At 35.8% G+C, this 23,472-nt stretch overlaps 1 protein-coding gene across 4 annotated transcripts; it reads left to right on the top strand.

Moving 5' to 3' along the window:
• Positions 1-211: 211 nt before the first annotated feature.
• C9orf72 (C9orf72-SMCR8 complex subunit) lies at positions 212-23,369 on the top strand. 4 transcript variants are annotated; one of them, XM_045840840.1, is made up of 11 exons: positions 212-297; positions 4,963-5,450; positions 6,596-6,655; positions 9,273-9,368; positions 10,066-10,130; positions 11,386-11,458; positions 14,111-14,227; positions 16,638-16,873; positions 19,743-19,800; positions 21,337-21,446; positions 21,550-23,369. In XM_045840840.1, the coding sequence occupies exons 2-11, from the start codon at positions 5,007-5,009 to the stop codon at positions 21,734-21,736; spliced, it is 1,446 nt and encodes a 481-aa protein (XP_045696796.1). In that variant the 5' UTR covers positions 212-297; positions 4,963-5,006; the 3' UTR covers positions 21,737-23,369. The 4 variants fall into 4 exon arrangements, with proteins under 4 accessions (XP_045696796.1, XP_045696794.1, XP_045696795.1 ...); XM_045840838.1 differs by lacking the exon at positions 212-297 and adding an exon at positions 485-556; XM_045840839.1 differs by lacking the exon at positions 212-297 and adding an exon at positions 546-595.
• Positions 23,370-23,472: the final 103 nt, after the last annotated feature.

Genomic DNA, 23,472 nt, shown 5'->3' on the forward strand with positions numbered 1-23,472 from the left:
GAAGGAATAGCATTGTCTATCTTGGTTAATACCTTAGGCCAACATTTTTACAGGGCGCGTCATTGTGCAAAAGGACAGAGCAGGTCAGCACCCGCCCCCCGCCCTTACTCAATCCTCATTCGTCCACGTCACAGCAAATCGAAAATGCTAAGACGTTACTACGGTGTCCCACGAGAAAAATGAAGCTGCCTCACGCAACTACTTGTTCCGCCCACGTAAAAGATGGCGCTCGACGTATCAGTTATCCTGGCTGTCCTGTTCCTTCCCGTAGGAGGCGGGGTTTAGAGAGGGCGAGAGGTACGAGTTTCAACTGTGTTTTGCGACTTCCGCATTTTCCCTCCTCCCCTTGCTTTCACAGTATTTGCCATAGGTGAAAAAGGAAAGATTAGATAAAAATTTAACAAGAAAAACCCAAAGCCGGGCTCAGTAGTGCAACTCCTGGATCGACTCCCGCGTTGGGTCGGGCTTGGGGGCGGGACCGGAGGCGGGGTGGGGGCGGGGCTGCGGTTGCGGTCCCCGCGCCTGCGGCAGCGGAGGCGCAGGCGGTGGCGAGTGGGTGAGTGAGAAGCCGGCGGGCTGGCGGCGGCTTTTTGAGGTCGGGGTCCCAAGACCGCACGGGGGTGGCGGCGGGGGCTCTGCCCCGGGTTTGCCTCGTCCTCTCTTTTCCCGTCATAACCGAAACCGGGCGTCGTCGGGCTTCCCTGTCTGGCAGTGGAGTTGCTTGCATCCGGGTCCCTGTCTTCCCGGAGCGGCAGCGCGAAGATCAGGGGATCGGGATCGAGCCCTTTTGCCGCTTTCCCTACCGCATTACCCGAGCTGGCTGATTCCTGGGGACCTGGCCTGAGACCCGGAGGGACCCATCGGACGCGCGGTTATGCGCGCAGGTTCCACGGGAAGGGGCCTTGGGCTCGGAGAGACCTGGCGCGGGCGAAGGCCAGAGGGCGAGCGGCGCACAGCTGCTGCGGACCAAGTTGGGGGCATAGAGGAGATAAGGTGATTTGGGAGGGCGGTGAGGACAAGATATGCCCACAGAACTGAAAATTTGGGCGGCAGTTCTAGGCTGGGTTGTGCTCCATTCTGTGGGACATGACCTAATTGTTTCACAGTTCTGTGGTTACACATACTTACTTAAAGGAAGTGACCACTGTGACTTGGGCATCGCTTGACTGATGGTATCAGTATCAGTTTCAGAAAGAAGTGCACTGATTATATTATAGGTCTGCTATGTCCAGCCACACGGGGTCTGAGTGGCTATGGTGAACTTTTCTAGGCTTCTGTGCTCAGGAGACAGAGAAGCAGATGAGGCACTTGCCCAAGAGAGATGGCCGTATCAGAAACAATGAAGATTGTTAGGCTCTAGCAAAGTACTAGTCTGATTTTGACCAGTGGACAAGTTCCAATTCTTATTAGAATTCCCATTCCTGACCTGTGATGCACAGCAAGGGGACACAGTACTTTTGGCGTTGCTTTTGATTTGTACAAAAGGAGCTGGAAAGTACTGTTTGATATGATCTTTCACAGACTTAGGAAAAGTTAACATGATGGGAACATCACGGAAGCAAGAATGTAATATAACGGAGATTAGTCATATGGAGTCCAAATACTTGAAATATGGTGTTATGTGATGTAGATACTGTTGCCAGCACCTCAGCCGAACCCTGCTACTCTTGAGGGAAGAAAATCAGTTGGATTTGCCTTATGATAACTGTGCTCTTTTATACATTATGAAAAAATGAGAAAGATTATAGACTGCATTGCAGATTGTGTAGTAAGCTGGCCCTAACTTGTTCCAGAAAACAATTACATAGAGGCTAAAGATTTTTTCCCCATAATACTCCAAAGTGGATAAAATAGTCTCTTTATTTGACTCTGTTATCAGTCCAAAAGTTTCCTTTCAGAGAAAGAAGTAGAAAACCCATAAGTCTCCTATCCTTCAAGCCTGCCCTTGGACTCATTATCTGAGAAATTTGAAGCTGTGAGAGAGATGGCCTGATAGTGGTATCTTGAACATATCTGAGTGTTGCCTAATGAAAATTTAGAAAGTGTCGCAAACTTTTTGGTGTTACAAGCAGTTCACTGTGGATAAAGTTTGTCTGACAGGTCCCTGTTTCCTAAAGTGGGTTGATTTAGGACCACCTTAAGGCTGGGAGGCAATACACAGAAAGGATGATCACAAGAAGTGTGAGTCTTACTATGGTTAAATGCTGATTTACAATTGCAGTGGATCAACCCACTTTCTAAATACCAGTCAGAGAAGGGGTGGTTGATTTTTAGTAAAGGATTAAGGAAAAGCAAATATTCAGATCTTCTCTGCCAGTTTTAGTAAATGATAGTTAATATAATCTGCATTTGTTGGGCTATTTTCAGAATGTGTGTTGGGTACATTTCATCAGTGCTATACTTTGTCTACAGAATCACCCAGTTTGGATCCTGGCTTCCCTCAAAAGATGCTTAAGGCTAATGTTTAATAACCCTCTGGGGAAGCCAACATTGTATATAAATAGATACATAGATTAAAAAAAAAGACTACTGGTTTTGAACTGATTTTTTTTTCAGCCACGTTTGTATATTTGGGTTTTCTTTACAAGAATGATGATTTTAAAAAGTATTAGATCATCTTTACAATTCCTAGTTATACTTCTCTGTGACATTTCATTTCTCAGGTTATTTCTTTTGGCAGGATTTAAAGCTAAGCAATCAACATGATCCTTGTCGTTTGGTTTCTTTCTAATGATACTAGCAGTGAGACTGAATGTAATTAGTAAGTCTCTCATAGTTTGATTTCAATATCAGTTAAAAAGTTTTCGTATAACCCAACCAGATTTTGCCTTAGGACTCAATTCAATTTTAGGAAATGTTTTTATTTTCAATGCAATGATGAAATGCCTGAGTTGCTACCTTGCTTTTATGATTGATTATCCACCCTTTTTATAAAAAAAAAAGAGCAAAACAAAAATATATTACTATACTGTTTTATGCCTGTGTGTTTACTTAATTCATATCCATCGCCTCCAGTTTGCTGTTGTTAATGATAACAATAGCATCATTACAGTTTCAATTCAAATTATGTTCTTGTATTCTGTCATTGTAACTGCCTAAATTGTGTCCAAAACAATGAATACTTTAAACAAGCTATAATATAGCTTATATCGACTTACAGTGTAATATAACACATTAAAAAATAAACATTTCTTAAATGAATTTCTAAAATAAAAGGTACACACATAAGAACTGTCTTGGTGTTAAACCATTTTTGCATCTACTTAAAGAGTTTACCAAACTGTAATACTTATTCTTGAAATCGTGATAAAAGTGTGCTCCTAATACTCTAAAAATAGAAGTTGCTGCTTTTCATCAGTCTCTGAACTCTCTTGACAAGATGTAGATAAAATCGTTTAAGTAAAATGGTTTCTTTGACATGAATTTAGTTATAGGTCAAATGTGTTCTCCTGAAGCAATCATATAGGCAAAGATAGGTATATCATATTTCAGCTAATAACTGTTATCTTTTACAATTTCGATGAATAGATTTTACAATTTAAACTTGCTTAAATGAAATTGTCATTTTTTAAAATTTTCTGTCTTTGAATTAAAATACTCAGTTTTAATGTTAAAAATGATTCCTTTTGCACTAACATCAAATTGAATATGCACCCTCAGATTGATATATTTGAGTAGTTTAAGATATATAACTGACCTGGGTTCTGGCCTGACTCTGTGACCTTGGGCAGTTCATTCTTCTTTCTGTGTCTGTTTTCTCAGTAGATTGAAAGGCTTGAAAAGGGTCCATCCAGTTGTGGTGTTCTCTACATGTTCTACGTAACTGAAGCTTTTTTATTTCAGCCATTTAGAACTCCTTGTAGTGATAAAATGCTATACAGCTGTCTTGAATAGCATATTAAATGTTTTATCTTTGTGTTTCAGTGTCATTTTAGACACCTGTAGTGAACTTTAGTACCCAGATACCTAGAGAATTAATTGAGAATGATAGGATGTGTGATCATTTTTTCTTCCTGGTCCACTGCTGAGTTTTGGCTTTTTTTTTTTTCCCCTTTCAGTAGCCTTTACAGTGTTCCTACTGCCAGGTGTTTTGCTACTTTCCTAGGAATGCTATAACAAAGTACACAAAAATTTATTCTCTCATAGTTCTGGAAACTAGGAGTCTGAAATAAGGTGTGAACAGGGACCTGCTCCTCTGAAGGCAGGAGGGAAGAATCCTTGCTTGCCTCCTCTTGGCTTCTTGTGGCTACCAGCAGTCCTTGGCACTCCTTGCTTTGTATCTGCATCACTTTAATTTCTATCTCCAACTTTACATGGCCCTATACCCTCTTATGTCTGTATCTTCAAATCTTTCTCTCTTTATAAGGACAACCAGACATTGGATTAGTACTCTCCCTAATCCATATGATCCCATTTTAACTTGATTATGCCTATTTTCAAATAAGGCCACATTTGCAGATACTGGGGATTAGGACTTGAACAGATTTTGGTGGGGACTCACAGTTCAACCCCCAGTAAGCATCAGTGTCTCTAACTGACTCCTCCCCTTCCTCATTTAGTTGATATGGTTTAGGAACCAAATACCCAATTATCTTAGAATTGCATATAGAATGGACATTTGGGAACAGTGAGGATCTATTCTATGAGCTTTAGTTTATAATTATTTCCTCTGAATGTTAATAAGCTCTTTTTAGTTCATTGTTACTTGGGATTTCTAAGTATATTTCTGGGTATACTTAGATACACGGTGATAAGTAACTATGTATCATAAAATTTTATCAGTAAATACTTACTGTGTACCCATCAATGCTAGTTGAATGTCTCTATCCTGGTTGGAGACATGCTTCCAAGTCTTTTTTGACTGAAGAGGAGAAAACTGCAGGTGCCAAAATTATTTGGGTTTTTGATGGATGGGTTTAAAATTGTTGAACCTAATTATTGATTTTATATGTCCTTGTTTAGATATCCCTGGAGCATTTGGATAATATGACAGTTGGGACATAGTGATGTCGACTCTCTGTCCTCCACCATCTCCAGCTGTTGCCAAGACAGAGATTGCTTTAAGTGGTGAATCACCTTTATTAGCAGCTACCTTTGCTTACTGGGACAACATTCTTGGTCCTAGAGTAAGACACATTTGGGCTCCGAAGACAGAACAGGTACTTCTCAGCGATGGAGAAATAACTTTTCTTGCCAACCACACCCTAAATGGAGAAATCCTTCGAAATGCAGAGAGTGGGGCTATAGACGTCAAATTTTTTGTCTTGTCCGAAAAGGGAGTAATTATTGTTTCATTAATCTTTGATGGAAACTGGAATGGGGATAGGAGCACATATGGACTATCAATTATACTTCCACAGACAGAACTTAGCTTCTACCTCCCACTTCACAGAGTGTGTGTTGATAGATTAACACACATTATCCGGAAAGGAAGGATATGGATGCATAAGGTGAGTGGTTTTGAGCTTATTAATCAGGTTAACTTAGCCATTGAAAGTTTATCTTCTGACTTGTGTATATAAAATTTTTTAGAAATAATACACAGTTAACTTCAGACAGTAGCTCTTGTTTACATCCACGCTATTAGATACAGATAAATCTAGTCTGATGTCTGTAATATTCATAATGATCCTAGAAGGTAGGAGGTGATGGCTCTACATTACAAATAAAACACAAAAGCTTAGAGTAAATAGGGAATGGCAGTTTTAAAGTCCATATTTGTCTTGAGATCCTTTGACTCTAAAAGTTTTTTTGTGGGGGTGGGGAGCATTGCATGACTGTTTGGCTCACTACTGTGTGTGGGTGCAAGCATTTCAAAAGAGTTTCATAAGCAATCAGCCACGAAGCTTTTGATCCCTTTAACTTTGCCAAGTTCCCACATTGGTAAAATAAGGAGATTGGACCAAATGGTTTTTAGGAAGTGCTCCTTTCATTTCATTTTCATATCATAAATATTTCTATTGATTTAATTCCTTCTGCAGAAGAAATTGTTGTTATTCCCTAAAGCCTATAGTTTAACATATATTGATACTTACATTTCCATATACTTTTGGCAGAACTGAAGAATAAATTTATTTCTCCTTTCTGCTTTGCAGTTTGGTACTAACATAGAAATCCATTAAACAATTGTTAATTTTATGAGGCTTTTATTAGCTAGTAAGGAAAAAATAATATCTTTTAAAGGAGTAGTTTCTTACCCTGTTTGCAGGCTAGCCTCATTAATTTTCACATGCATATGAAAATCATTTAAAATCAGGAAGCTCCATATTCTCCAGGTTCAACATGGTCTTAGTGAATTTGAAGAATGAAAATCATTATTTTTGTGAAACTGTATATATATTTCATTGACTATTTTCTGCTAAATTAAGTTTTCAACTACAAAAAAGAGGGGTGGTGGTTTTATTTTATATTGTCTAGGAGAGCATGGATTTGTTTGGTTAATTTTCTCATCCCCTTTTTTTCTTCCCTAAAGTGGAAAGTATTTTTCCCATGAACTAAATTACACATGAACATGTCTACTATTTAACTTTATTGTAAAAAATATGTATCAAATATTAATTATTTTAATTATTTTAATGAATTTTCCCTTGGTCAGGAAAGGCAAGAGAATGTTCAGAAGATAGTATTAGAAGGCACAGAGAGAATGGAAGATCAGGTAAGGTGGCTATTGCATGCTGTCAAACACCACCAGTATATGTCTGTTTGAGGCTCAGGGCCACTTTTGTTAAGGCCTTGAAGCCATATGACTTTGACAGAGTGAGCCTAAAAGTCAGCAGAGCCTTTATGGAGAATTACGGAATAAACTGGATAAAAACTTGCATATCTTATCTTAGACCTAAATAGTTAAATGTAAAATCTAATTGTAATTGCACCTACAGATTAATATTTTGCTACCTTTTTTCTGTATGCACAGAGTAAGTTTTGAGTAATGTTTATAGTCAGAATTAAAAATTGTATGTGAGATTTTCTTTAAAGCAGTTTCTTAAACATTTGTACAAAAGCATTTGTAACAGGAGGAAAGTGAGTACTCCAAAGGTATTTATAGTTGTAGGCACAGCTCTAAGCATAGTATATCTTTGAAATTTTATCTTTAAAATGCATGCAAGTTACATTTTATTCTATGATGTATCTATTTGTTTTCATTGTAATTTGCCACTGATCCTTCTCACCTTAGTACTGATTAGGCTTCTTGTAACATCAAGTTTCTAGGAAACTGTGCTGTGTCTATCTCATGACTTTGAATACCCTTAGGGAGCAGGCACCAGAGTTTCAAAAGCATGATTGCAAAGATTGGGCTTCCCCTGTGGAAATGAAGTACAAACCATTTCAGCATAAAGCAAAGTTCTTCTGAAGGGGACTCTCCAATGGAGGAAGGGTTATTTACTTTTACTCCTATTGCACACCTCCACCCCCCACCCCCGCACCTTCTTTGTTCCTGTTGAAACTGCAGTATAAATGTCAAGGCTAGATTGCCTTTTCTCTGGTTCTCTTCACCATGCCCGAGACAGAATGCTATTTTAAACAAAAACTTTTCTAAAGGTTTGTGAAATACAGGGATATTAACGAAGGAAAATACAAACCCTGTAAAATGACCTCCTTCATAATATTTTTATGTCTCTACTTCTGTAAATAACTTTCCAGGATAGAGAAAGTAATTTTGGGGAAAGGTCTGAGACTTAAAAGAAAATATTTCCTTAACCCAGGGAAGCCCAGCCTTTGCTTGTTGGTCATTAAGCAGGGTTTCAAAGAATGGGTTGACTTTTGCCAATCTCTGCTTATGAACTAATTAGAGTTATTGCAAGATAAGGAAATTTAGGACCCAACAAAATTCTGCTTTTACTGGTGTGTTTTTCAAACCAGAAGCCTGACCTTACAAAGTTACCACTGTTAATGAATTCTATCTTCCTTTTAAGGGCTCTGGAAGATGTCCTACCCCTTCCAAGTCATAAGGAAAGTATACTGGGGACAAGCTATGTTCTTAGAGGGGAGACATTGTCCTCAGAAGTATAAGTTAAAGAAGTTTAAGGAGAAAAGGAAACTTAAGGGATTTTTTGTTAAGTTTCAATAAGGATATTCATTTGTTTTTGATGATAAATATCAGATATGTTTATGAACTACTATATATGCCTAAACCTAAGGGAAGATATTTTCTTACAACTATCCTTTCCGGAAAGGAGTTGCCTGATAATTGAGTCCTTGCAAATCTCACATGATGTGCTTTCAGTGACTTTATTTTGTACAGTGAATACTTTTTGGGGATGACAGAACTTCAGTCAGTGCTTGCTCTGGATGCTTATAAAAGCATCCAGAGCAAGGTGTCAGCTGATAAAATTGCTATTTAAGGAAGCAAATGCAATAGCTTCAGTCATCATTCTTGTTGATTCTCAGTATTATTGATTGTAATTGTAAACAAGCATTTAAAAATTATTTTAAAGCCTTGGCTGGTGTGGCTCAGTTGGAGCATTGTCCTGTTCCAAAACGGTGCATGTTCAATGCCCAGTTAAGGCACTTACCTAGGTCACAGGTTCTGTCCTCAGTAGGGCATGTTTGAGAGTCAACCAGTCGATTTCTCTCTCCCATCAGTGTTTCTCTTTTTCATCATTGTTTCTTTGTCTCTTTCTCTTTTACTCTCTTTCCCTCTCCCTCTTTCCATCTCCCCTTCCCCTCTCCTCTAAAATTAATGAACATATCCTCGGGTGAGGATTTATAAAAAGGTAGAGAAGTATTATCTTAAAAGAACTCTTAAGGGAAACTTATGTTGTATTGATTATTAAAATATACATAAGCGGTGATTTTGATTTGCATTTGGGTACATTAAAGCTTATTATGAATGTGGAGGTTCAATATTGATTCACACTTTACTACTGTGTTAATTGTTGAGGATTTCAGAGTCTTATCCTTCGCTTTCCTGACTTTTAAATATAAAATACATTGATGACCTTTAATTAATAAGATCTATCTTATCTTATAAGACATTTAAGACATTTCAAAAGGAGATCCTTTTTAAATTTGGCATGATGATTTAATTATTGCATTGAACAGTAAATGATAAACCAATGTTTCTGACTAAAGAAAATTATTTCCAAAAGAATAAAAATGGGTTTTCAACAGCATGTAAATCCTTTAAAAATATTTTAGAGTAGTAGACTTGTTTAGATAATTGGAAAATTATCAATATTCCTGTCAAAGGGCATTATTCTTTGCTTTCATTATTGACTTTTTATTGTCCAACTTACGTTATTTTCTTCACCTCACTTTACTTTTTTGTGCAGGGTCAGAGTATTATTCCAATGCTTACTGGAGAAGTAATTCCTGTAATGGAGCTGCTTTCATCTATGAAATCACACAGTGTTCCTGAAGAAATAGATGTAAGTTTTTATTTCATTAAATAGGGGCAGTGGTATGCTTTATCAATTTTTTTAGTTAATTTACTCTTATGTATATTACTAGTATTCCCATTTAATTGTATGCATTTTTTATCATATATACTATTTGTATGAAGTATTAGATACTTTAACAAAAACACAATTATAGAGGCATTTTGGTCAGTGATAATTAAGATAACATTAAAATTTACGTGGCCTCTTTTGTGTTTCTTAAAATTGGGAGAATTTCAGACCTTATGGAAGTAATCAGTGTTTTAATTCAGTACTTTTGGTAACAAAACAATATACAAATGGAAGTTTATTCACATTCACTAACATAGTTTCCCTAATCATTTGTTCAGGACATTTTGAGTCACACACTATGCATGCATGGAGAAGTTTTTAAGAAACTCCCCTTGTTGCTTTCTGACATTTTTGTCATTAAGATTTGCCTCCTGACTCTGACAGCTCAGAAGAGGAAGTTGTTCTTGTAAAAATTGTTGCTTAACTTGCCTGACGAGCTTTTGCATTTGTTCTCCTAAAAGTTTATGCTAGTGCTCAGAGATTGTTTTATGGGGATTCTTGATGCTTAGAAATGAGGGCAATGTGTTACATTGAACTTAGATTTCAGAAACGTTGTGTATTAAAAATGTTTTTCAATATTATGTTATGCCAGAATAATTTTTTTGGTGCATTTTAGATTGCTGATACAGTTCTCAATGATGATGATATCGGTGATAGTTGTCATGAAGGCTTTCTTCTCAAGTAAGAATTTTGTTTCTTTTCATAAAAGCTGAAAGAAGATACAAATCTTATGCTCACCTGTGACAGGAACATCATGAAAGGAAATCAATAACAGAATGGCTAGTCCACCTTATTCTAGGGACAACATTGCACATTTGAACCATTGCTTAGCTTTGTGTTATTTTTTCATTTATTACAAGCCTGTGATATATTTGAGGTTATTCTTTTTTTTTAATATTTAAAGAAGCTGAGTTTCCACAGCACCCAGATAAGAGATCTTGGTCTCTTGTTTGGTTCTCATTTCTTGTTTTACTTCTCATTAAAGCTGAAACTAAGAATCCTTTCAAAATAAGTTGCATTGTGGATGCACTTGCGTTATTTGGGACTAGAAAAGAAAATTATTTCTATTTTTCCTGATCCTCTCCATCATACAGTAGATTTCAACGCTTAAAGGTGTGGGCCCTAAAACCAGATTTGCTGGGTTACTGCTCTGTAACCCTGGGCAAGAAGCTACTTGAGCTTTGTGTACCTCCATTTCCTCATCTGTAAAATGGGAATAAAAATAGTACCTCCTTTATGGGATTGTTCTAAGCATTGAATGAGGTAAATCAGATTAAGCATTTAAAACAGTGCCTGGCACATGTAAGCACATAACAATAGCTAATAGCTAACATTTCCTATTTGTATTTCTTCTAAGGAAAATAATAATAGCCAGTATTTATTGAGTGTCTACATGTTAGTCCCCAGTCTAAATGCTGTCTCTACATTTAGAGTCTCATACTCTGCTTTAATGTTTCTTTACAATTGCAGGTTACCTTGAAATTTTATTTTTTAAAACAAGAAGTGAGAGAATAAGGCACATGCTATTATGCCCCACAGTCATTTCCCTTTAGGTGTGTGATAGAACTGGAGAAGCAAGGGTGTGGCTAGCCTAGAAGCCTTAAATGGCTTGAATCAGAAGCTCATTAATCCTGATTCTGTCCAGCAGGAACCACTCTTAGCATTATTTTTAATCTTCTTTGTCTTTACGTAAATCGCTTAATATCTCTCAACACTGCAGTTTCTTCCTCTAAAAATGGTGATATTTTTACTAAATGGGTAGTTTTAAGGTTCAAATGAGAGAATATCTGTGAAAGGCATGTAGAAATAAAGGTGACACTACACTTTTGTAGCTTTGATGCTCTTCATGTAAAGTTATTCTAAATTATCTGAAGCTCACTTGTCTTTTTTTTTTAAGTTTGTGAAATTGTTTTAATTTTTTTTCTTCAATTCACAGTGCCATTAGCTCACACCTGCAAACCTGTGGCTGTTCTGTCGTAGTAGGTAGCAGTGCAGAGAAAGTAAATAAGGTAATTTATTTTGTAACCCAGCAAATAATCTGAGTTTTGAATACTGCTAACATGTCATGGATTGCAATTTAAAAGTCAGGTCGCAGTCACAATGACCAAATAGTGTAAGGAAGCAATATAATCTGACAAAATTACTATGACACCCTAAGCAAAAGAGTTCAGAATAAACTGAATAGGAAGTCATTTATCGGTTACATTTTGATAATTCATAAATAGTGGTCTCAGTATTTTATAAATGTTTTTGAGAATATTTTAAAATTAGATATTTTTTAAATTCTTTTATTTATTGATGTTACCTTGAATAAATATGAAGATGACTATGTACTTTTCATAGAAATTCCAATGAAATTTTATCTGATCACCTCAATTTCATTTTCTTTTTTTCCCCCTGTAAATCTGCCCCTGTTTGGGACCTATTTACAGTAAGTGGTCAGTGGAGGTTGTATATTATTCAGTGACATTTGTGACCACTTCCTTCATGCTATGTGAGTTAGTAAAGAATTAATGAGCAGTTAAACTTTTAAGGCAGTAGGCAACAAACTTCAGGGATTTGGGGCACTTTTCCTCACTGATCATTAATTAGAAAAGTATGCATATCTATCAATTTAAGCAAACCTATTTTTTTAAGTTTTACATAGGAGATATGTTAGGAATGATTATTTGTTTGACAAATATTTTCCTTTTTTCTGTAATAAGCTACCCTATATATTTACATGAGCCTTAATTTACCAAAATTATATTTCTAATACAACCATTTGTGTATGATGTTTACTTGTATTATTATGCTGCATCTAGTGATTAGTGATGTTATTTCTGTTACTCCAAGAAAGTAGCTTTCCATCTGCATCCCCCAAAGTCTTCCAGTTTCACAGAGAGACTTTTTAGTTACTTCTTGAGGGAAAGAGACTCTGTGGTAGGGACTGTGTGTTTTTAAAACAGTTTTCTCATCCCACGTTGTCTTTAGCTTAATAGCTTCCCTTTTGAAACCAGAAAAGACACCTGCGTTCAGGCTGCCTGTCACTACCAAACCCCATAAGCAATGACAGTGATTGAATCTTTATGAGCGCTTTATTCAGATGGCCAGCGATCTGAGAAGATGATAGATTCATACCCTAACAGACCACCTTGTCTTCTCTTTCCAGATCAGACTTTTTATAACAGGAAATAAACAAGGTGCAGTGAAGGGTTTTGAAATTCAGAGAGGATTAGATAGAAGAAACTGCAACATTCCTGCCCTAGGCAGTTAGCTGTTCCCAGGGATGGGTGGTCATTTGTCCCTCCCTGAAACCCTATGGCTCGGATGCCTCCACTTGTCCCCAGGCCATAATCTTTAGTGGTGCTCTGGAGGTCAGCTCTTTTCTTTGCAGGAGCCAGGATGGGCCTTACCTATCTGTAGTTTTTTAAACAAAAGCTTTAACATATACATTACTTGCTATGCTTATAATTTTTTACGTTAAATTAAAATTTTCCAACTCTTGAGTCCCCTATCACTTTGACCTTATTTGAGAAAAAGGTTGCCCCTGTTCTAGATTGTAAACCAAAACCTCTAAATGTAGTCTGAATTCCAACACAGTTACATGGTGTAGAGGAGGATAATTAATGTTCCCTCTCCTTCTAGCTTTTTGGCTGAGATCCCTTTGTAATTAGGCAGATTCGTTAACAGGGGAAAACAAGTTTAATAAACATGTATACCTGCTGTATACGTGGGAGTTATGCACCAAAACTGAGCACCTCCAAAAATAACCCATGCTTTTACCTAAAACACCATCTTCAGCTAATGACCAAAGGAGATTTTGAAAGGGCATTACAGGATAAGGGAAGGTTAGGCAGGCCTTGCCTCTCCATTGATAAGCTTTCTAGAGATTATGTTGTCCTTCTCTTGATGGAGATTTTCCTTATAAATGTAAATGTATCTTACAAAAGGGTCACTTTCAGGGTTTCTCCCATATCTACTGTTTCTTAAAAATAATCAGCCTAAAATAATCCTGTCAAAAAGGCATATTTGGGGGTGGCAAATTCTGTGCCCTTTCAATGGCTTTTTTGTTTCCTTAATAGATCTGTAGATCAAATTCTATTAGAATCATAGGTTTCTGAGCCCCAAACAGTGACTCACTTATTTTAAATAGAATATGATGGAATTAATTCATCTTCTCTTAAAGGATTTGGACAATTATTGATACTCATTGTAATGGGATTTCACATATAGAACTATTAAAAGCCATAATTCTGTCTAATTTTACTGTATTTAATTTTCTTGTCCTGAATTGTTTGTTTGTTTGTTTGCTTGTTTGAGAAGCACTTGCTGCTCAGTGAAGCTACTAGGTCATTACTTCCTGCTGAAATAAGGACCCCTTGGTCGAAGTAACTTTAGATCAGTCACCTAGAGAGTCACAGTGTGTATTCAAATGTTAAAAGTTTTGAGATACACTACACTGTAAGTTTACCAACATTTCCCAAACTTACTTGATCACAGAATTCCTCTTTTACCCACAAGTGTTACAGCCCATGGACTATTCTGGGTGACTAAGGAATACTTATTTCTCAGGATGTATTTTATTGGCAAAAACAATTAAAATTTCTATTATAATTTCTTTCATAAAACAATAATATTTTTTACATTATATTTTAATGCTAAAATCTTTTCTCTTACAGATAGTAAAAACATTATGCCTTTTTCTGACTCCAGCAGAGAGAAAATGCTCCAGATTATGTGAAGCAGAATCATCATTTAAATATGAGTCAGGGCTCTTTGTCCAAGGCCTGCTAAAGGTATGGTGTACGTTTGTCACAGGTGAAACCAATTTTTGAGACTTTTTGTAAGTGTATTTTGAACATTAGTATTAAATTTTTCTCATGCTTATATGCCAAGGGGCTGACTTCCTTGACACAGATCTGAGCACAGAGTATATGCCTTATGGATTTATAGTTAGTATCAGTGAAATACCACAGAATATCTTTCTTTGTGTTTTTCTTTGGATTCCTGTAGCTGCCTATCTGGCCTTATGATTTTCTTTTACTATGTGCTTGAATTTGTTTGCATACCTAAAATAGGAACGTTTTTATTTTACTGAACAGATTTGAATTTTTGTGTTACCATTATATGTTTATGTGCGATATGCATCTATTGAAAACATTTTAAGCTGCCTTCTAACTAAAAAAAGTGTGTAAGATTTGATCAATCCTATGCGTATGTATGAGAAAAATTATTTTACATTTTTTTTGTTTGCTTAAGTTTACTTTTGAAGGAATAAAACAGATAAATGTAAATTAGTCATTTTTTTAATAATTATGGGGAAGACAGTTATGCACTTTATTGCATCTGTTACTGTTTTGATTATAATCAAACACATGAAGATGTAGATTTCCTACTGCTTATGTGATTCTGTCATAGTGGATGCTTTCTTGAGGATACAGACATAACAAAAGGAAAGAAAAATGATAAAAAGTGTTGCAAATGAAAATTATATTCAGCTTTTGCATTTTTTTCTTTTTAATTTTTTTTAAGATTTTATTTATTTTTAAACAGAGGGGAAGGGAGGGAGCAGGGGAAAGAGAGACACATCAGTGTGTGGTTGCCTCTCATGCGCCCCCAACTGGGGTCCTGTCCTGCAACCAAGGCATATACCCTGACAGGTAATCAAACCCGCAACTCTTTGATTCACAGGCCCATGCTCAATCTACTGAGCTACACCAGCCAGGGAAGCTTTTGCATTTTCAATAATGTGCATTCTGTGAGCTCAGAATATTAATATTTATATACCAAAACTCGTTAAGGGAAATCATTTCTTTTTTAAAATATTTTATTTATTCATTTTTAGAGGAGGAAGGAGGGAGAAAGACAGGGAAGGAAACATCGATGTACAAGAGGAATATTGATCGGTTCTTTCACATGCCCCCAGCTGGGGACCTGGCCCACAACCCAGGCATGTGCCTGGGAATTGAACCAGCAACTTCTCAGTCTGCCGGATGATGCTCAATCCACTGAGGCACACCAGCCAGGGCCGGAAACCATTTCTAATTTGAATTATACAAATCTGAAAATTAGAACTTCTTAGCAAAGGCATAAGGTACTTAGTACTTTTATTTCCTCAGCAACCTCTCATTTAATTATATGATTTTATCCTTGAAAGGTTTTATACTAGATGCGTAGAGGAAAATTTCAAACTATGAATGATAATATGTTAAGAATTTTCCATGCAATTATAAATTCTGTAGCCTTTCAGAAATGCTTTGATATTATGTATCAAGCGCCTTACAAATATTTAAAGATTTAAATTGCAATTTCTACCTCTGGAAATTCATCCTAAGGAAGCAATTATAAATGCTGAATATTTACTTATAAAGATGATCATCACAGCATTGTAAGAGTGAAAATATTAAAACAGCCTTTGTCTTCTGTTCTCTTCAGTCTAATAACAATGCTGTATACACAGTATATCCTTGTTCCATGGCAACCCAACTGACTACACCTAGAAAGAAGTGAATTTTTTCTTACTATAAAAATACATATATTGAAATTTAAAAGAGCATATGAATAGTTCAAGAGGAAGAAAAAGTTACTTGTAATCTCACAATCCATTGAATAACTACTGTTAATATTTGGCATGTATCTTTTTGGTCTTTTTTTCTTCTGCATGTTTTTTTTTCCACATCTCTCCCCACCAGAAAACTTTTTTTTATTATGTTTTGCATGTTCTAAACTGCTTTGTTCACAATATATTGTGAATATCTTTAAAAATTAACACATAAACATGAGCAGCTTAATTTTAATTGCTTTGTTGGATGCTTAGGTTGTTTCTGTCATCAAAATTTTACACACAATCATGATTAATATCCTAGTATAAATTCCTAGAGATGGATTTGCTATATCAAAGGCAGTTTTTCTTTTTTAATTTAAAAAATAATTCTTGCCCTGGGCAGCATGGTTCGGTTGGTTGGAAGGTTGTCCCATAACCAAAAGGTCGTGGGTTTAAAACCCAATCAGGGCACATGCCTAAGTTCAGTCCTCAGTCCAGGTGCATGTGAGAGGCAACCAATTGATATTTCTCTTCTACATCAGTGTTTCTCTCTCTCCTGGCCTTTCTCTATAAAAGCAATGAAAAAATGTCCTCAGGTGAGGATAAAAAAGAAGTCTTTATATCTTTTGGCATGTAAGACAGTTTTCCTTTCATTATCACAGGATTCCACTGGCAGCTTTGTACTACCTTTTCGGCAAGTTATGTATGCCCCCTATCCCAGCACACACATAGATGTAGATGTGAACACCGTCAAGCAGATGCCACCCTGTCATGAACATATTTATAATCAGCGTAGATACATGAGGTCAGAGCTGACAGCCTTCTGGAGAGCCACTTCAGAAGAAGACATGGCTCAGGATTCTTTCATCTACACAGACGAAAACTTCACTCCTGATTTGTAAGTAATGCCCTGCCTTTTGATATTGTCATTAAGCAATATTATGAAATCGTATCTTTTATGAGTAAGAACAAAACAAATGGGTCTGCATTTAAAAAGAAAGAAACATTCTAGGAGAATTATGTTTGAAGAAATAATTTGGTTAATCAAGCATTTTTTTTCTTGAATGTCTTTTCTTACTATAATTGTGTTTCCCATAAGATAAATTAGTTCTTAAAAATAAATATTTAAATATTTATATACCAAATATATATTGAGCTCCTAGGCACAGTACTAGGTACTAAGGTCAATCAATAGTGGCCAGATAGCCCAACTCTGACATTGCTTGTAGTCTAATGTGTATGAGTCAGTCAAAAGCGTATTCAGGCCCTGGCCTGGTAGCTCAGTTGATTAGAGCATCGTCATGATACACCAAGATTTAAGGTTCGATCTCCAGTCAAGGAACATAAAAGAATCAGCCAAATGATTGCATAAACAAGTGAAACAGCAAATCGATGTCTTTCTCTCTCACACTCAATAAATAAAATTTTTTTTAAAAGTGTATCAAGTAAACCAAAGAGTAATTCTGAGTCTTTTCTTTATTGATATATGACGATAAACTACAACAAAACTGTCAAAAATATTAACACATCATTCTTTTACTTTGCATTTTATACTGTGGTATTTGTTCCTTACCATAAAGTCTGATTAGTAAATTAAAAAAAATAAAAGTAACGATGATAAAATATTCAATGTGGACCCAATTAGGGAAAAAAATGATAAATCTGAATTATAAAACCCTAAGAAAACAGTTAAATGATGTTCTGAAATCAGGGAAACATTTGTAGTATGCTATGATGACTCTCTCTAATTAATTTAAAGTGTCTGGCACATAGAAGGTGCTCAATAAATGTTAACTAGAATAATACAGGTTTGCGCATACAAGCGAGCAGCACAGTTGGAGCCAGCAGCCCTGTCCTGTGCTATTGAGAAAAGTTGTGAGCCGAGGCAACAGACATGCGGAGCCCCAGTAGTCACGCAGAGGGCATTGACCAAAACGTAGAAAAGGAAATCCAAGACCAAGGTGTCCCTAGCTTCATGTTCAGGCGCAGAAGGATGATGTCCTTAGGACCCTTCTTTCCCCGCCTCTCCAGTGTTCTTGTTGATTCCTTAGAAAGCTTTAGGGAAATTGGTTTAGAATGTGAAGTGGTCAGAATTAGAATTCCAGGTCACAAAGTTTTCACATACAGTATTGTTAATTTTGGTACATATGTAGAAATTCCCAGAATTAATCCGTTCCTTCAAATATTTTCTTTCCTGAAGTATTTAGTATTTGTTTTCTTTTTTATTAGTTGCTTCAGAGCTATTGGGGAAATTTGTTGAACTTTAGAATAGGATTACAATCATCTAGAATTTTTTGGAAAATATATATGTATACTTTAACATTTCTTACTCATTTTAACCAGTTATGTTTGCTTCACTGATTTGACAAACTATGATCAGCCAGCTGTTCTTATTTTGCTAATCATAACAAAATAATGTTATAATAAAATGTTTTTCTAGCACTAAGTAAATTTTTGGATTATAAAACTGTCCAAATATATTTTAGACACTAGATTGTATATTGTTAAATTTTACATATTTTAGAGATATTTTACTTTTTAGTTTATTTTAAAAATATGTAATTTTAAGATATTTTTTAATTTTAAAAAATAATTTCGGTCACTGGCAATAACAAATGAAAAATCAGTCACTGGAAATATTTTTAAACTTGCTTCATCTGATTCACTGTGCCCAAGATATTCATTGAGAGAAACAGGTATGTTCAGAACAGTGGACTTAAATAAATAACCTTATTCTCTCTCCAAAGCCAGAGAATGGTGCTGTCAGTGTCCATATTAATTGGACACCCAGTAATCATGAAATGCTGGTTTCCACCATCCCCCTTTGGGTTTCCTTCTGTTGTTTGATATACCTTTCTTGTAGAACTAGGAAATTTTAGGTACTTTCCTATTTACCTCTGCACATACAGCTTTTTCCTGCCACTCCTCTAAGCCAGTACTTTCAGTAAAAATTGCTTATCGTATTAAATGTTACATTTCCCCTTTGACTTGAGTATAACCTAGCATCTCAGGAAATTCTTTAGGGAAGTAGAATGCAAGGAGAGGAAAGGAAGAAGAGAAAAGCTCAAAGGGACCTGGGACAAGGGAAAAGAGCATTCTTTTTTATAAGCATCTATTATATCCTAGGTGGTGTGTTAGATCCACATTCTCTCAGGTGTGCATTACATCTTAATTTCTTTCTCTTGTTGTCACGGTAGGTAATACTTTCCTAGATTACTAGCTGGTTCATGTTACTTGCCAGATGATGGGCTTTGTTGATGAAGAACCCAGTGGTTGCAATATCCATATAGCCATCTAGCTGTGTTCCTTATTCATACTCAAGTGATTCTTAGCATTGTCCTTTTATCTTTTTTCATCCTAAAATGTTCTCTAGAAGTTACAGTACATAAATTTATCCTTTTGTTTTGGCTTTTTGTGGTAGTAGCGTGTGTCTATTTTTATTGCTGTTTTATTTTTGAGATGTCAGGAATTGGCTCTTGATATCTTTTTGTAAGCTAAGGGTACTAAAGTAGGTTATAGATATTACATATCAATCTTGGGACTGCTTATATCTTTAAGAGAAAAATGATTACACAGTGGTCTGATAAACTACAGTAATAAAGATCTTGTTAAAATATATATTTATATCTTTAAATACATCTTATATTTGTAAAAAATGATTATATATACTATCCCATTTCAAAAAAATTAATTTATTGACTAGAGTATAGAATTATGGAAAGTAGCATTGTGCAGCCATTTCAACATTTGGACTATTTTCTTCATAGGAATATTTTTCAAGATGTCTTACACAGAGACACGCTAGTAAAAGCCTTCCTGGATCAGGTAAATGTTAAACCTGAGATTATTGGCATGAATGATATGATGTGTGTGTTTGTTTTTTAAATATATCCTGCATTGGCTGTACTCTATGTATATAACATCATAGAACTGAGTCATCACCTTTTTGTAGTGTCTCTGCTGTTTCTTAAAGGTATCTAAATGATTTTTCTTTTGAATTGTTAATGAGTAATCATCTAAATATTAATAATTAAAGATGTATCATTCCCCAGTTCAAATAATAAATGTTTTAATTCTGAGCAGTAACCTGTAACTTACAGTGTTTTCTTTTGGGGGGATGAAGGGAGCACATAAATGTTTTTTATTGCCTTAATTGAGTCAAAATGACTTTAAATCTTATACCTCTGTGATAGCATCTTAATTGCCTCCTTTTGAAAAAAAATCTGCTTAATTATACATTTGAAGAAAATTATAGATTATAAGGGACCTATTTTTTTTTTATTTATTTTTTAGAGAGGGAAGGGAGGGAGATGGAGAGAGAGAGAGAAACATCAATGTGCGGTTGCTGGGGGTTATGGCCTGCAACCCAGGAATGTACCCTGGCTGGGAATCGAACCTGGGACACTTTGGTTCCCAGCCCGCGCTCAATCCACTGAGCTACGCCAGCCAGGGGGATAAGGGACCTATTTCTTAATCTAATAGAGCTTTGCCTTAGTATTCTGAGGCTGAGATCAGGAAACATTGTCATACATGTGGCTCTGAATAATGAGTTCCTTAGGTTAACTAGAATTTTTTTTTGAGGGATGGCTTCTTAATAATATTTATAGTGAGTAAGGACATTAAAATATGTGAACACAGCCTGTGGTATGTGTTTTGGTGGACAAGGGACTCCAGCCAGGATTTGGGCTCTGTCCAGCTCAGCAGCTTTAGGTGTCCAAAGTTTTTCACAAACAGGAATTTGCCCCTTTCAAAAATCTTGTATGTATAACATGATAAGTGAATAAAGTACACAGAGACTTTTTATTGACACAGTGGTTAGCACATAGTCAACATCCAGGGCTGTGTGGCCTGTAATATTTCAAAGTTTAAGAATAATAGGTAGTCATGTAATTCTGTGCTTCTCAATCTGAAATAAAACCCTTCTACCGCTAGGCCTGCACCCTCTCCCACATCATCCCGCTCCCTTCCAGAACAAGAGCACTACAGGGATATGGATATCTCAAAATCACTAGCTAAGCATGGCTCTGCTTCTGGGAACTTCATTTAAAGATGTGGGCAAAAAAGTTGAGTAACACAACTGGAAGAAACTTGTAATTGTGATTTTTAATTAAATAGATATGCATATATTCTTAGGAAGAATGCAAAATGCCAACTTTTAAATATAAAATAGAACTGTCAGGCTCTTTCCAGGCTTAATATCTCTGCCATACTCCAGCCCGTTAGGAGACACCAATAGAAATGATTGAGGGGAACTCCTCTAATGTGTGTTTCCTGCCAGGTGCTGTTAATGCTGTGATTAAAACATGCGGTATAAGTAGAATGAGAGCAAAATATCTTTTTAAATATTTCATTTTTCTGTAGGTTTTTCATTTGAAACCTGGTTTATCTCTCAGGAGTACTTTCCTTGCACAGTTTCTACTTGTCCTTCACAGAAAAGCCTTGACACTAGTAAAATATATAGAAGATGATACGTAAGTAAAACTATATGGAAGACAAACCTTTGTGCATTATTTTGTTTTGTTTTCTTCCCTTTGGACATTTTCTATATTACATGTACATATTTTTTATTTGTAGGCAAAAAGGGAAAAAGCCGTTTAAATCTCTTCGGAATTTGAAGATAGACCTTGATTTAACAGCAGAGGGCGATCTTAACATAATAATGGCTCTGGCTGAGAAAATTAAACCAGGCCTACACTCCTTCGTCTTTGGAAGACCTTTCTATACTAGTGTACAAGAACGAGATGTTCTGATGACTTTTTAAATGTGAAATTTACCAAGTATATTTGTCACAATCATGATTGCTGCTAAAGTAGCTCAGTGGGATGGCACACATCAATCCCTGGGATCATTCCCTAGAGTTCTGCTCAGCAGTGGCAGTTACACTTAGTTACACTACAGTTGTCACAAGAAGTCTGCAAGGGGTGTCAGGTGCATTGTTAAGAATGAATGGATCTTTTCCTACTTGTGCTCACTTGGGATACAGACTTATGTTTACAATTATAATAAATATTGCTATCTTTAAAAAAATGTAATAATAGGATAGAATCTTGACCACAACTACTGTTTTTTGAAACTTAGGCTTCATGGTTTACACATATCAAAGTGAAATTTTTGTTAGCTTCCACAGACATAATACTAGTTGGCTTTCCGTTTTTGGTGTTTCTCGGAATATGAAGTAACTGTAATTGGTTGCAATCAGCTGGAAACTAGAACATCTAACTCATTTCAGTTCTATATACAGGAAGTTAACTTGAATCTAGGGTAAGTTTTAGAAAGAAAATACTGCTCAGGCAGGTGTTTAGTTAAAATTAGTAATTAGAGCCTACTCTGTAGACTTAGTCATTCAGATTCAGTCTGTGTAGAAATGTCAGTGTGTTTAGTCCGGATTGTGATGAACCTCAGTCGGGATAGCTTTTGTTTGTTTGTTAAGCTCTGTCAAAAAAATATATAGGAAATTGGATTTGTTTTAGTAGTTCTTGACAACTATATAACTTAATTTTCATTATTTTTGAGACAAGTGGAAAAGTGTACCTCTTGTGTCTTTTGTTCTCTTGGAAAAATACAATTACTTGGAAGAAGTTTGGATTTCACTAGTCAGTCACGGTCATCTTATTTTCTTCTCGTAGAATCTTACCTTCACTTGGCAATCATTGTAACTATGAGATTATTAAATAGAGAATATACTAATTATCTTTTTTCAGGAATAGAGAATATCTTTTTATATTTCTGCACATATTTTTATAGTTGTTGCTGTGTGTCTTTGCCTGCAACATATGAGGAAGAGCAGGAGAAACTTTACTGACATATTTTTTACTAGGTGTTACTTTGGCAGAACTGCCAAAGTTTTCTTAATATGCTTGGACCATTTTGCTGGCTATAAAATAACTGATTAACATAACTGTGTGCTAGAACAGTGTTGACATAGTAGTAGTATATGTGAACATATTGGGGTTTTTTAGTCTAAGACTGTGGAAGTAACTCAAAAGGGAAAAATACTTATAAGGGATAAAAGTGATAGAGCCCCTCTGCCCTGACTCAAAGTTACCCAAGAATATGTTCTGTTCTAAAAAGTCCTAATAGCCTTTCACATCTCTAATAAGAAAGATGTAGACATCTTGATTTTCACCCACATGGAACTAGGTGACTGACGCTCTGTAGCTCAGGCATGAAAAGATATACACATACCACCTCTTTGTACCCTGTACTCAGTGTTTTTTTTAATGATAGATTATTTAAGTATGGACATATTTTTTTTCTTTTTTGCTGGTTTATTGTATTGTTATACAGAATGCAAGTTGTATAGTGAAATAAGTTATTAAAGCATGTGCAAACATTGCTACATACATTTTCTCCTAGAAGGAGAATTTTGAATAAAATATCTTTGAAATTTTGTCTCTTATGATTACTTGTTTAGAAAAACAATGCTGTGATAATGAAAGACTGGTTTCACGTTCATGACAGTCATATTGAATCTAACCTTTTTATTTTTTTTTTTAG

The sequence above is a fragment of the Phyllostomus hastatus genome, unplaced genomic scaffold (assembly GCF_019186645.2).
Source record: "Phyllostomus hastatus isolate PE091 unplaced genomic scaffold, TTU_PhHast_1.1 phas_contig_34, whole genome shotgun sequence".
Classification (NCBI taxonomy): Eukaryota; Metazoa; Chordata; class Mammalia; order Chiroptera; family Phyllostomidae; genus Phyllostomus; species Phyllostomus hastatus.